Source organism: Thalassophryne amazonica, chromosome 17 (assembly GCF_902500255.1).
Source record: "Thalassophryne amazonica chromosome 17, fThaAma1.1, whole genome shotgun sequence".
Classification (NCBI taxonomy): Eukaryota; Metazoa; Chordata; class Actinopteri; order Batrachoidiformes; family Batrachoididae; genus Thalassophryne; species Thalassophryne amazonica.
This window is the reverse complement of record NC_047119.1, coordinates 64,305,599-64,319,225: the sequence shown is the minus strand read 5'-3', so window position 1 is coordinate 64,319,225 and position 13,627 is coordinate 64,305,599. Positions and strand designations below refer to the sequence as shown.

The 13,627-nt window shown below is 40.7% G+C and overlaps 2 protein-coding genes and 1 long non-coding RNA gene across 5 annotated transcripts in view; 1 reads left to right on the top strand and 2 right to left on the bottom strand.

The window, feature by feature from the left end:
• Positions 1-3,310, bottom strand: part of LOC117529122 (3'-5' RNA helicase YTHDC2) — a 143,088-nt gene extending 139,778 nt beyond the window's left edge. The window contains exons 1-3 of the mRNA XM_034191822.1: positions 3,210-3,310; positions 1,776-1,941; positions 820-910 (exon numbers count right to left, since the gene is read on the bottom strand). Of these exons, the coding sequence (XP_034047713.1) occupies positions 820-910; positions 1,776-1,935 (251 nt within the window). The 5' untranslated portion in view covers positions 1,936-1,941; positions 3,210-3,310. The remainder of the gene's footprint in view (positions 1-819; positions 911-1,775; positions 1,942-3,209) is intronic.
• Positions 3,311-10,274: 6,964 nt separating this feature from the next.
• dcp2 (decapping mRNA 2) overlaps positions 10,275-13,627 on the bottom strand; it is a 44,676-nt gene continuing 41,323 nt past the window's right edge. For all 3 annotated transcript variants that reach the window (XM_034191508.1, XM_034191509.1, XM_034191507.1), the window contains one exon: positions 10,275-11,065. In XM_034191508.1, the coding sequence (XP_034047399.1) occupies positions 10,941-11,065 (125 nt within the window). In that variant the 3' untranslated portion in view covers positions 10,275-10,940. The remainder of the gene's footprint in view (positions 11,066-13,627) is intronic.
• Positions 11,789-13,229, top strand: LOC117528891. The gene is made up of 3 exons (XR_004565902.1): positions 11,789-11,800; positions 11,955-11,957; positions 13,065-13,229. It is a non-coding gene; the product is annotated as an uncharacterized LOC117528891 (long non-coding RNA).

Here is a 13,627-nt window from a genome sequence, read left to right as displayed (position 1 = left end):
ACACAAAGTTTTATTGAAATGTTTTAACATTAAGAGGTTGATGAGCAACACGAGTGCCACACCGTCATCAACATTATCACTTCAATCCTTCCCCTGAAATTAATGCTCTCGGAGAGCTTGAGTTTTAATGGAGTAGTGTGGAGCCATGAGGTTTCTGTAGGAAACTGAAACTAACTGCTTGAAAATGAAACTTAAATGCATCATTCCTAGGAAATGAAACTGAAATGCACCATTCCTAGGAAGTGAAACGCAAAGGGCATCTACTATACTGGATGAAACCTTCAATGGTAACAGAGTGCAGGAGCTGTAAAACTGATCACCTGCACTTAGATATTTTTCCCCCTTTTATTTTTCCCTTTAAGTGACAAAAGCTACAAAAGCAGCCCTCCCATTGCAAAAAAACCTGCAAAGAAAGCCAATGTCCTTCCAAAGTTCAAGTACTTTGTATGTTTATTCATAATCATTTAAATTTGAAGAATTGTAGACCTGAAATGAACATACATACATTATATATATATATATATATACACACACACACACACGATATATAAACCAAATTACCAAATTGGATGTTGAACCAAGATAAACATGAAATATCTTGGGTTCACTGTCTCCAATGAAACAGAAGTCAAAGTAAATTTAAGGATCACTGCAGATGATTTTTGCTGTTTTTTTAATTGGCATGCTCCATACTGTCCCACATTTTTCTGATTTGGGGTTGTACTTTGATCATTTTATTCCCAGTCAAATTTAGGAAACTATTTCCAAAATCAATTCCAAGCTACCTGATGAAGACATGGCCACAGTTGAAAAACTTACCCTTTGCTGCGAGAAATGAAGCCCAAAGAGCGTGCCATACGATGAACATAAGCCCTCTCATGAGCGTGAAAGGATGAAGGAAATTCCATTTCTGTTCAAAGAAAGACAGTGTCAGTCCTTATCATACTTTGTAACACTTGGCCATGATATCTTACCAAACACTGGTGTGAAAGAAAAATGGTAGTACGAGAAGTCACGGTAAACAGGAGTCACAGTTCGGTTCATATTTGTGTTTAAATGTTACAGTTTGGTACGAGTTTGGTACAGTAGCTTTAATCTGACCAGCAGAGCTGCCATCAGACACTTTAAAACAGTGATACAACGCGTAAGCTTTCGTTATTCATGAAACATTTATGAACTGATTACATCATTCACATTGGAATGATTTTACCGGGCAGAACGTTACACGTTTTATTTTTTGCAATGCATCACACCAGACTCTAATCAATATTTTTCCCATTTTAAGTTTGTGTTTTGTGCAAAAGACAGCATATCATAAAACCTCACTCTGCACAGTTATGAAATCATTGTATGCAGTATCGCTATTCGGCGGCCATCTCATCTGTGAAATTTTACCCTTACTCATAAAAAAGTAAACTTTTTTCATAAGTTGGTGGCGTCTAAACTCAATACGGTCTGATTTCATCCAGGGACAGTGATTCAACAAATGTGGCATCAGTACATTTAGGCTCACACACACACACACATATATATATACATATATATACACACACACATATATACATATATATACACACACACAGTTGGTTCCCTTTGAAGACATCAGACTGGAATTATTTGCCTTCATGTATATCTTCATATTATGTGAAATTTCAATGAAAATGGTTTAAGAGAAGTTGCACTTACAAGAATCGACAGATGGACAAGGCGATTCCTACCCAGCACCAACATTTTTTTTGTGATTATATAAATATTAATAACAATAACAGCAATACCTTTATCATCACTGTATTGAAATCTCTCCATAGCGACGTTCACAGCTATCTTGACTTCTTCATTGATGCGGATGTCATTTAGCCTGCTGCAAAGAGAATCCTGCGATGGTTTGCTTTGGTTCTTTGCTGCTTTTTGTGATGATGTGCCTTCATATGACATGATGAGCTGCAAAACAGCAACAATTTACTTTACCAGTGACAGCAAGAATTAGATTTACGCAGTGTGGGCCACAGCAGACCTTTTGGACATTGCTTGTTACAGTTTTCCAGAGATCCAATCCTGGATAAGCAGTTGAAGATGAGAGAGTGAGCGGCACAGTTGTTAAACCTCTAAGCATAGTGAAAAGAGTCAACTACTTTGTCAAAACTTCACAAATCTCTTGAAAAATTATCTAACACACAATACCATGTTTTTCTTCTCAAAAGTGCTTCCTTCCACCAAAGCAAAACACAGCTATTGTCTGCTCATGTCTTACAGAGCATCAAACGAACACTGATGTGACAGATGCAAAACATGACCATCAAAAACCTTCCTGTATGTTTGGCTTCATGTTACAACACCAGCATCTTGTATTTTGAAATCCAGTGTTTCTAAGAGAACAATGTGTGCTAAATGATGCAATGTGTGGTCACAGATCTGCACTGCTGTGAGAATGTGTGAGTGAGACCAATGCTTTAGCAGTATGGAGTCATGGCTTTGATACATGAGCTTCAGGTATTCAGAACTTTCATCTCAAAAGCAGTGTTGAATTAAAAGCTTATAAAATGCATTTCTTTTCATGAAATTAAATACTGAAAGAAGGGAGGTGTGGTAACTACATCTAGTTTGGAAATTCTTGAAAAGAATAATGTAAAAATGCAAACTTCTTTGTAGAAATAATGGAAATGTATAGAAAAAAGAAATGTGTTTGATAGAATTTAAAGTACACCTTTCTATGCAATATACGGCCAACATATGCACATTTTGCAAGGACCATTACTGCAGTAGTAGTAATCCATGTATGGCATACTAAACTTTGTTGGTCGATTGGTTGATTGTGAAACGGCCCTACCAAAAAAAAAAAAAAAAAAAAAAAAAAAAAAAAAAAAAAAACTTCACCATGATTTTTATAACTTTGAAAGTTATTTTCAAGATACATACCAAGAGAAACTCAAAAACCGCAGTCGCTGTAGTTCTATCACTCCACAATTAGGCCTAGTAAGAAAGGACAAACTATAGCGCAATTAAAATTCCCACTTAAATACTTTTAAATGTTAGCAGCGTAGCCACAAGTGTCGCTTCTTAACAACACGGCGCTTAGCTTCGGCTGACAGCATCTTTGCTAGCTCGCTCATTGCTAACGCACTATGTTTACCAAAGCAAGCTGTTTATTAAAACAGCCACATATCATGACTATAAATTAGCTGTAAAATATCTTAATTTATGAATCTTACCGACAACCAAGAAACCACATCAAAAGAACGATTCTTTTTCGCCGCCACAGTCTACTACTTCTTCTGACGAGGTGATGAAGGTAAATTTTACAGCAGTCGAAACGCAACAGAGGCATATTGTCGCCCCCTACAGGCCATTTGTAGAACTGTAGTGACAGTCAAAACTGTGTGGAGGGTCCAGTGCGATTGTTCTGCAGGGAATAGTGATTTTATTCAAAGCTCTGTAATTCTAGTGTCTGAGAGCTCAAATTGTATAAGGCTTCTTTCTGTGTGATACTTGGAGTCCATCAAAGTCACAAGTCCATCAATACTATTTCTGCTTTTTCACACACACATTTTCCATCTACGGTAGCATAGACTGTATAAATACCAACCAGTCCATTGCCCTCCTGTGATTCTTAGATGAATTTGGTGAGTTTATCTCTAATTTGGCAACCTGAGCCGATGACATTCTGATTGTTGGTGACTTCAACATTCATGTAAACAAGCCTAATCTGACCCCCTGTGCAAATTATTCATGAACATTGCAGATGTATTAGGATTCCAGCAATGCATTCAGGGTTCCACTTGTGGAAATACCCTGGATTTGGTCCTTGTTCGTGGCATCACCATCTTAAATATTGACATTATGCCTCTTGCGTCAGTAGTCTTACAGTCTCTTTGACTTGACCACTAGGACAAGACACTCACTGATCATCACAAGTCCTTAATTACAACTGAATTTGGAGCCAGACTGCTGGATATCTTAGCATTACTTTCAGGACATGATCATTCAGTAGATAGTGAACAGGGTAAACTCAGCACTCACGAGTGCATTGATCATGATCTCACCACCTACATTAAAACCATGCCCCATCCCCAAAAAACACAATCACTTTGGATCAATTACGTGGCCTCAAGCATAAAGCCCTGATACCACCGAATAAAGTGAACAATGAATAATGAGCCACGTAGCATGTTTTTTTTTTTTTTTTTGGTGCAAGTCCAGTTAATCAACAAACATGGGAGAATAGTGGCTCTTAGGAGTTCTTAGAGGCAGAAAATTGGGCTAACGAGGCTCATCTCTGAGCATGGTGGTAATTTCAAGAAGTTCAAAATTTAGCAAAAACAGTGTGGGGCAGATTGTGTACAAGTTACTACGAGGACAAATGAGGATGTTAGAGGCATGTTAGTGGTGAGGCTGTTCCGAGTACCTGGCGGCTACAAGGACAGGACAGGCTATTTCGGACAGGCTATTTCGGCTCCGCCCTCTCGCGCTCTTCGTCATGACAATCCCACCTGCTTTGTGGGCTGGATGCTGTGTATAAAGCAATTTTTTGTAGTGGATTAATCATTTTCTGTCAGAGTTTGTATGTTGAAAACACCTGTATGTTGGGAAGGTGTCGTGACACGGACCCACAACAGGGAGCGTTAATGAACAGACAATGGATAAGCCAAAGAGTAACAATTTAATGTTGTGAAGCGCACAACGAAGTACAGACAATAACAATATTGCGGAATGTCAATCATACACAAGGTGACGTGTGGCAGGCTCGAAGATAGAAGACGTCTGGAGATAGAAGTGCCGGATCCCACACGGCTTCCACCACCAACGGATCTGAAGAACACCGGAGCCGCCAAGCCCTGCGCCCCAGGTGGCCACTGTCTTCAGCAGTCAGACCCGGTACTGCTGGCAGAGAACAGAAACAGTTTTGATGAGTGTGAGTACGCACACTCAGTAATCCCACAGTCTGTGTTCTGTAAGGGAGGGAGCACCTCCACCTCCAGTCACACACTTGTGCAGCTCCTGTCTAACCACTTATCTGGTTGGGGTGTGAAGCGAAGCCGTCGCTGATCACACCAAACGCCAATCCCACAGATAAGGCAACACCCACAGGAAAACGGCTGCAAAGAAGTTCAGACTATTAGTCAGTTTAAATTCAGCAGAGAAATTACCTGTATGGTAGCTGATTTCTCGGCGGGGAGGTGGAGTTGCAGTCTGGCTTTTATGGAGGTTGACGTAGATGAGTGACAGCTGGTGGTGATGATGTGACAGCTGTCACTCCACTGGTTTCGGCGCCCTCTCGTGCTTGAAGCCCGCACTCCAAGCAGGGCGCCATCTGGTGGTGGTGGGCCAGCAGTACCTCCTCTTCAGCGGCCCACACAACACTGTAATCGCTTCTGGAATCACGGAGGATCGTTTTCAGCTGGAGCTTTTCTTTCTCCCTTTTCTGTGCTGCATGAGGTGGAGAATGTATTTGGAACAGCCTAACAGGTCATTATTTGTAATGTTTATATTGTAATGGCTTGGTAAAACAGTTGCATGTTCATTTCTTCTTATGAGCAGCTGAAAAAGTATGTTTATGATAGATTTAATATATCTTTTATAATCAATCAGATATCTGCACTGTGCGTGCTGATGCAATTACTCAGTGTTTTCTAATTGTTTGCGCAATGTTCATATACGTGGCTCATTATTTGAATAATCACTGAAATTTCTGACAAATCCATACATGACTCATTATTCATGGCTTTATTATTCAGTGAGACCAAAGCTTAAGTCTAGAGGTCTACAGTGAAAAATGGTATAGTTCAGAATTAGAAGTATTCCACCTTGCATAGTGCAATGCTGTTCTGCAATATAAGCACACACTTTTGGCTACAAAGCAGGACTACTACTCTGATTTGGTAACACTTATTCAAGGACAAGTCGCTCTCTATTTATAGCTCAAGATTTCTTAGATTACTTCAAAACAAAAATAAATGACATTAGGTTAAATATATCCCATCATGCCTTAGTCCCAGCACTGCACCCTGTTACCAATGTGGGTGCCATCACTGATATCTCACATAGATTTACTGAATTTGATATTATTTCACTGGGTGTACTGACAAAACTTCTAACCTCTGCTAAATGCACAACCTGTCTTTTCAACCCTATACCAACAAAACTGTTTAAGGACCTGTGACCTACTATTGGGCCTATTGTGTTAGAAATTATTAATCTGTCACTAACCTTGGGATCGGTTCCTAAATGTTTCAAATCTGCAGTGATTAAACCAACACTTAAGAAATCAACCCTTGACCCCAGTCTCCTGAAAAATTATAGACTGATATCAAACCTATCATTTTGTTCTAAAATCCTTGAAAAAGTGATTTCATAGCAGCTCATGCACCACCTTGTTGAGAATAACCTCTTTAACCCACTGCAGTCTGCATTTAGATTGCAGCATTCCACTGAGATGGCTCTCACTAAAGTGGTAAATGATCTGCTTGCAGTGAATTCGGACACTACTACCATTCTGTTACTGTTAGATCTTAGCACTGTGTTTGATACAGTGGATTATTGTATACTATTCGATAGGTTGGAGAATCATTTTGGGATTATCTTTGCATGGTTGACATCATACTTCAGAGAAGGAGACAGAGACAGCTATAGAGGTGCAAAGTACAGATTTAGCAAGGAGGTGGCAAAGGCTAAATCCATGTACAGTTCACGTCTGCAGCAAAGGTTCACTGCCAACAACTCAGCCTCTGTGTGGAGGGGGTTAAAAGAGATCACCAACTACAAGCCCAAAGCACCTCGTTCTATTGACAACCTGAAGCTGGCCAACGACCTGAACGTCTTCTATTCATGCTTTGAAGACAAGGACTCACACCTCCCCACCCCCCACACAACTGGATATTCAAACACCACGGACCTCCCCCCTCTCACCGTTGCCCTCTCCGTCCAAGAGGAGGACGTGAGAAGACACTTCAAAAGGCTGAATCCACGTAAGGCCCCAGGCCCAGACTGTGTCTCTCCTGCCACCCTGAGACACTGTGCTGATGAGCTGGCCCCAGTCTTCACGGGGATCTTCAACACCTCCCTGGAGTCATGCCATGGTCCAGTCTGCTTAAAGTCCTCCATTATTGTTCCAGTCCCCAAGAAACCATGCATCACTGGACTTAATGACTACAGGCCTGTGGCTCTCACGTCTGTAGTCACGAAGACCTTCGAACGCCCAGTTTTATCCCACCTGAAGTCCATCACCGACCCCCTCCTGGACCCCCTGCAGTTTGCCTACAGAGCCAACAGGTCTGTAGACGACGCCATAAACCTGGCCCTGCACTCCATCCTGCAGCACCTGGACTCCCCAGGAACCTACGCTAGGATCCTGTTTGTGGACTTCAGCTCTGCATTCAACACAATCCTTCCGGCTTTGCTCCAGGACAAGCTCTCTGCTCCACGTGCCCGACTCCACCTGCAGGTGGATCACAGACTTTCTGACGGACCGGACTCAGCATGTGAGGCTGGGAAAGAATGTCTCGAACACTCGGGCTCTCAGCACAGGATCTCCACAGGGCTGTGTCCTTTCCCCTCTGCTCTTCTCCCTGTACACTAACTGCTGCACCTCCAGCCATGACTCCGTAAAGCTCATCAAGTTTGCAGACGACACCACCCTCATCGGACTCATTTCGGATGGGGATGAGTCTGCCTACAGGAGGGAGGTGGACCGGCTGGTGACCTGGTGTGGCAGCAACAACTTGGAGCTCAATGCCCAGAAAACAGTGGAGATGATCATGGACTTCAGGAAAGCCACAGCCCCCCCGCCCTCCCTCGCCCTCACCAACAGCCCCATCACCACTGTGGTCTGTCACCGCTTCCTTGGCACCACCATCACCCAGGACCTCAAGTGAGAGTCAACCATCAGCTCCCTCATCAAGAAGGCCCAGCAGAGGATGTACTTCCTGCGGCAGCTGAAGAAGACCAAGCTGCCTGTCCAGCTGATGGTGCAGTTCTACACGGCCATCATCGAGTCCATCCTCTGCTCCTCCATCACGGTGTGGTATGCCGGGGCCACAGCCAGGGACAGACACAGACTGCAGCGCATTGTGGCCTCTGCTGAGAAGGTGATCGGCTGTAGCCTTCCATCTCTCCACGACCTGCACGTCTCCAGGACTCTGGGCCAAGCAGGTCGGATCACAGCTGACCCTTCTCACCCTGCACACAGTCTATTCAAACCACTCCCCTCGGGCAGGAGGCTACGGTCCATCCGGACCAGAACCTCCTGCCATAAGAACAGTTTCTTCCCCTCTGCCGTTACACTCATGAACACCTCATAACTCAGTCACCTTAACCTTAACTCTGTCACTTTATCATTTCATCACAGGTCACTTTAGACAATGTACTTTGGTTTTAATTGCCCTCCTCCCACTGCAGTTTTTTTTTCTGTTCCTCTTTCTGTTTTTCTGTTGCACACAGCCTTTCATATTTCATGTCATTTTTTATCTTATATTTTGTCTTACTTTGGCACATATTGTATATTTTATCTTAGCATTTTATATTGCTCTCTGTTTAATGTTGCACCATTATATCGAAGCAAATTCCTAGTCTGTGAATCCTGTTCATTGGCAATGGCAATAAACTTCTTCTGATTCTGTTACCTAACCAGTCACTCTCACTGTGTCCTGTACAATAACGTCACCTCAAACTTTGTTACCATGAAATACGGGGTTCCAGAGTTCAGTCTTAGGCCCCCTGCTTTTCTCTCTTTATATAGCATATACTGCTGCTGCACTACGGGATTACTTTTCATTGCTACACTGATGACTCTCAATTGTACATGCCATTAACTGCTGGTAATCCCATACACAGAGACTTTAGAGAACAGCGTAGTGTTAGTAAAAAGCTGGATGTCTTAGCTATTTCTAACTTTTAAATTCAGACAAGACTGAATTGATAGTCCTTGGTCCAGTGAGAGTTCAGCATTAGTTTGACTAGCTAATGCTTCCTATAGGTTATAACCTATGGGTGATTTTTGATTCCATGTTGTCTTTTGACCTACATATCAGAGAAATCACTAGGACTGCTTTCTTCCACCTTCGTAACATAGCGAACATTTGTCCCATCATGCCTAAGGCTGATGCAGAAACACTGATCCATGCATTTGTCTCTTCTAAACTGGACTACTGCAATGATTTATTCTCTGGTTTACCACGGTCCAGCATTAGGGGTCTCTAATTGGTTCAAAATGCTGCTGCCAGAATTCTGACAACCAGAAAGTTCGACCACATTACACTGATTTTGGCCTCCCCTCATTTGCTGTCTCTCTTTCTCTGTGAGGTCTGACTTTAAAGTTCTGTTAACCTAGAAAATGATTCAGAGTGGCACCTCCCTACCTAGCTGACCATTTTCTCCTCTTCAGTGGCCCTTTACCTTCAATTATTCAATCTGTTATCATTTTTCAGATGTACTCTGTCTTATTTTACTTTTCTCATCTTTATCAGGACTCGCACAAGTTAGAGTTGGAAGTAATTATAATCTGGTATATTGTAGAATTTATATCGGATGAAGGAAACAATTTCCTCATTTTGGCAATGCAAGTGCACCCTGTTAATTTCAATATGCGAGACAGTTTGTGACAGGTTGTCATTTGAATATCAGGGATACACTTTATCAGGAAATGCGCATTGCCGACTGTATGCAGGAGCCAAGACAGGAACATCAAAAGGGGTCGAGATGCATTATTTGCCTGGAATACACAGGAAACTCAGTATGTGTACTTCCCATGTCATGCATGGTGCATGACGTGGGACGCTCTCTGGGCATGTTAACAGATCAGAGAGCAGACAGTGGATCACTCGGTTATGGTGAATTTTATCCAAAACATGACGAAAAATGACTATCATTTTTTTAAAAGATAGAGTTGACTGCAGTGAGAGATGCCCTTAAGCATGTTTCCAAATTGTTGTATGTTAGTGGAAAAATGTCACACAACATAATTGTAAAAAAGTGTCTGTCAATTGAAATTATTAAAGTATAATAAAAAGGTGCACATGTGCATGCGCAGTTTTCCCAGACAAGACCTTGAACATGAAAAAGCTTCAAATATGTGATTAATCAATATGGTGCATTATTCAACTACCAGGATGGTGGCCAAGTGGTTAGTGTGCATGGTTTCAGTGCAGAAGGTTCCTGGTTCAAACCCCAGTCGTGCCTGCCACATTTCTCCATGTAACGTGGAGTTACGTCAAGGAGATAATCTGGCCAAATCAACATCAAATTTGCTGTTGTGACCCCGAGTGAAAACATGGGAGTACCTAAAGAGACCTACTTTATTCAATAAACACAGAGTGCAAAAAGTAACTTTAATACTGAAATTCACAACATTTTCACTGTAGCCAACAGGCAAAGAACCTCAACATCACAGTAAAACATCTCACGTGAAAACACGTATCTCCTTGAAAAAACAAAAATCATAAAGTTAAACTGAGTGGAATGAACTATTTGCATATAAATACTTTAAACAGCGAGTGATTCCATTACATTTTGTCTTGATTGTGTTCACTTTATGACAGTAATATATTCATGTTTTTGGGGGGGAGAACACGTCAGCAGTAACTTTTCAACATGGTCCGAAACCCATTTGGCTGCATGTCGTCCTGACTAAATACTAAAGCAGATAACATGATCGATGACAACTACAATTCTGAGAAATTTGGCCAGAATAAATTGGAAGTACAACCTTAACACACCCACGTTTAAGAGACCATTTTCTCTTCCTCAGTGTTCCTTTATATTTCCTATGTATTTGGAAGTATAAAATCTTAATTTATAGAACAGAGAAAAACATTAACTCAGCATACAAAACATTTCTGAGACAAGCACTGAATTGTAAAATCAAAACGATAGCATAACTGTGAGCTTTAAAAAAAAGTCTCTGAGGCCACATGGAGTCACGACGGTACAGAAGAGGCATCGTGCTTCATTCAGTAGTCAAAACATTTCATGATGGCATCTCTGTCAAACTTAAAGGTCAGGAAAGTCTTAGAAGACAGGAGCTGCTCACAGACTTTGATTTGGAGTCCGTTAGGAGAACCGCATTGCGCTGTGTCTGTAGAACCAAAAAACAAACAAGCAAACAAAACAAAGTGAATCAAGTTCTACAAAACAGAATTTTCCACAATTAGTTTATCTGTTATTTTCCAATGTTAAGAATTTTTATATCTGGTGTTCCGTCTCATCAACAATGTAAATCTGAAAACTAGCATTCAACAAGCCACTCGAGGAGGGAAGCACTCCAAACCAGATTTTAAGTGGGAACCTACCAATCCAGAACCAGCTGATTCGGCGCTAGAAGAAAACTCTGCATATGACTGAGAAACTCCTCTTTGGAACTTTTGTCCCACAAGTTTGGGTTCACAGAAAATAGGTCACAATCATTTAAAAAACACATAAAGGACTGAAAATTACACCATATTCTCCAGACTATAAGAGTACAAGGAGCAGAAGTCACATTTATTTTTGAAAACACATTTCACAACAATTCAAGAAAAAAAAAAAATTTTTTTTAACAATCTGGAAACACTCTTCAGTCACATAATAGCATAAAAAAGTGTGTGTGTATATATATATATATATATATATATATATATATATATATATATATATAAAATATATATAAAATATCGTGTAACACAGTTCCAGCAAAATTCCCACCATGACCTCAAGTTGGCGGCCTTAGCTTGATTGTCCCAAATGCCATACCAATCCTCCTCAGATACCTCCAAGCCAGATTTCTTCTCCCACCTCTGTTTGACATAGTGAGTTGAATAATTTTTGGAGTTTCGTATTCATTTATGAATTTGTGAGATAAGGTGTCTACTTTGGATTTATAAGCATTAATAAATATATGAATTAAATTTGGGTCTTGGTGATTAGTTTGATTTCATTGATAAATAATCTCTAACCTGGAGATACCTGATGAAATCATTTCTCCCCAGGTTGTATACATCTGAGAGATGGTAAAGGGAGTCCCAGGTTAAGCTATTACACCATTACATACCCACTCTCTAAATTGTTTATCTAAACTCGCTGTTATAAATTCTGGGTCGAATGCTATCCACTTCAACAATTTTGCACCTTTCTCAAGCGAAAACCTTTGGCAAGTCTTTAACCATATTTTAAAAGCCACTCTGGTCCATTGGTTAAATTCTTCCACATGTAAGTCCCAGAGCTGGGAGTTATCTAATATAGACTGTGCTGGAGTTTTAGATGGTTTTATTTCCAATTAAGCTGGACTCCAATTAAGCTGTAGAAACATCTCAAGGATGATCAGTGGAAACAGGATGCACCTGAGCTCAATTTTGAGCTTCAGGGCAAAGGCTGTGAATACTTATGTACATGTGATTTCTTAGCTTTTTATTATTATCATCATCATCATCATTATCATTATTATTATTATTATTATTATTAATAAATTTGCAAAAACAATAAAAAAAAAACTTTTAGCACATTCTCATTATGGGGGTATTGTGAGTAGAATTTTAAAGAAAAACAAATGAATTTAATCCATTTTGGAATAAAGTGAAGCGCTGTGAATACTTTCCGAAAGCACCGTATATCGTCTACAGTAATATTGTAGTTGTTTTAATAATGTGCAATCTGACATTATTAGAGCAATGTTGCTGGATGGGGTTGTTTCAAATTAAATTTTTCCAGTTTAAGGTGATTTTTGAGCAGGTTTTGAATTAGAAATAATCAGTTGCATTGGGCAACAATGCAGAGCAGATATTCATAGTTACATAATCTCTCACTAGCAGCATGCATCACTGTAATACAGGTTAGCTCTTAGCATGACTGAGGTAAAAAAAAAAAAAAATGAATTAATGAATAAATAAAGGGAAAAAGGAGAAAAGATGCAGACACCTCTAGCCTGGCAAACTACCTCCAAAGATTTACAGTAGCTGGTAGACATGGATCATCCTCACTAGTGGAGGTGGTTTGGATTCAAAAAGATCAATGTCACTCAAAAGACAGCAATGTGCAAAATATGTTGTCGAGTTGTTGCTGTTAAAGCCTGTGTCACACCATGGCAGGTCAAGGAAACGTAGGTTCATTTTTGTACCACAAAATTCCTTTTGAAATCTGCAAAATTAGTTCCTTGTCAGCTGAGTCTGAGTCTGTCAGCAAAATTTAGAGTGGAGATCAGGCTCAGAGCTTTTCCGCTGGCTGCACATTTGCTTACCGTTTTGTCCTCAACTTGTTTACATTATTCATGCATTGATATCTTATGGCTGTCTGATGCTTCAGACTGGGCTTTTGATTAGACAAATCTGTTGTGAAAGTGTAGTGACACGGACCCACAACAGGGGGAGCAAATGAACGGCCAATAGATGAGCCAAAAGGTAACAATTTAATGTTGTGAAATGTGCACAACGAACATACAGACAATCTCAGAATATAATTACAGTCAATCCACAAGGTGACGTGTGGGCAGGCTCGAGGATAGAAGACGTCTGTCCTGAGAAGAGCCGGAACCACACAATTTCCACCTCCACAGAACCTGGTGAATACTGGAGCCGCCAAGTCCCGAATTCCCAGGTGATCACCGTCCCCGACTGTCGGATCTGGTACTGCTGGCGAGAACAAAGACAGTCAAGTGTGGGTGTGTGTA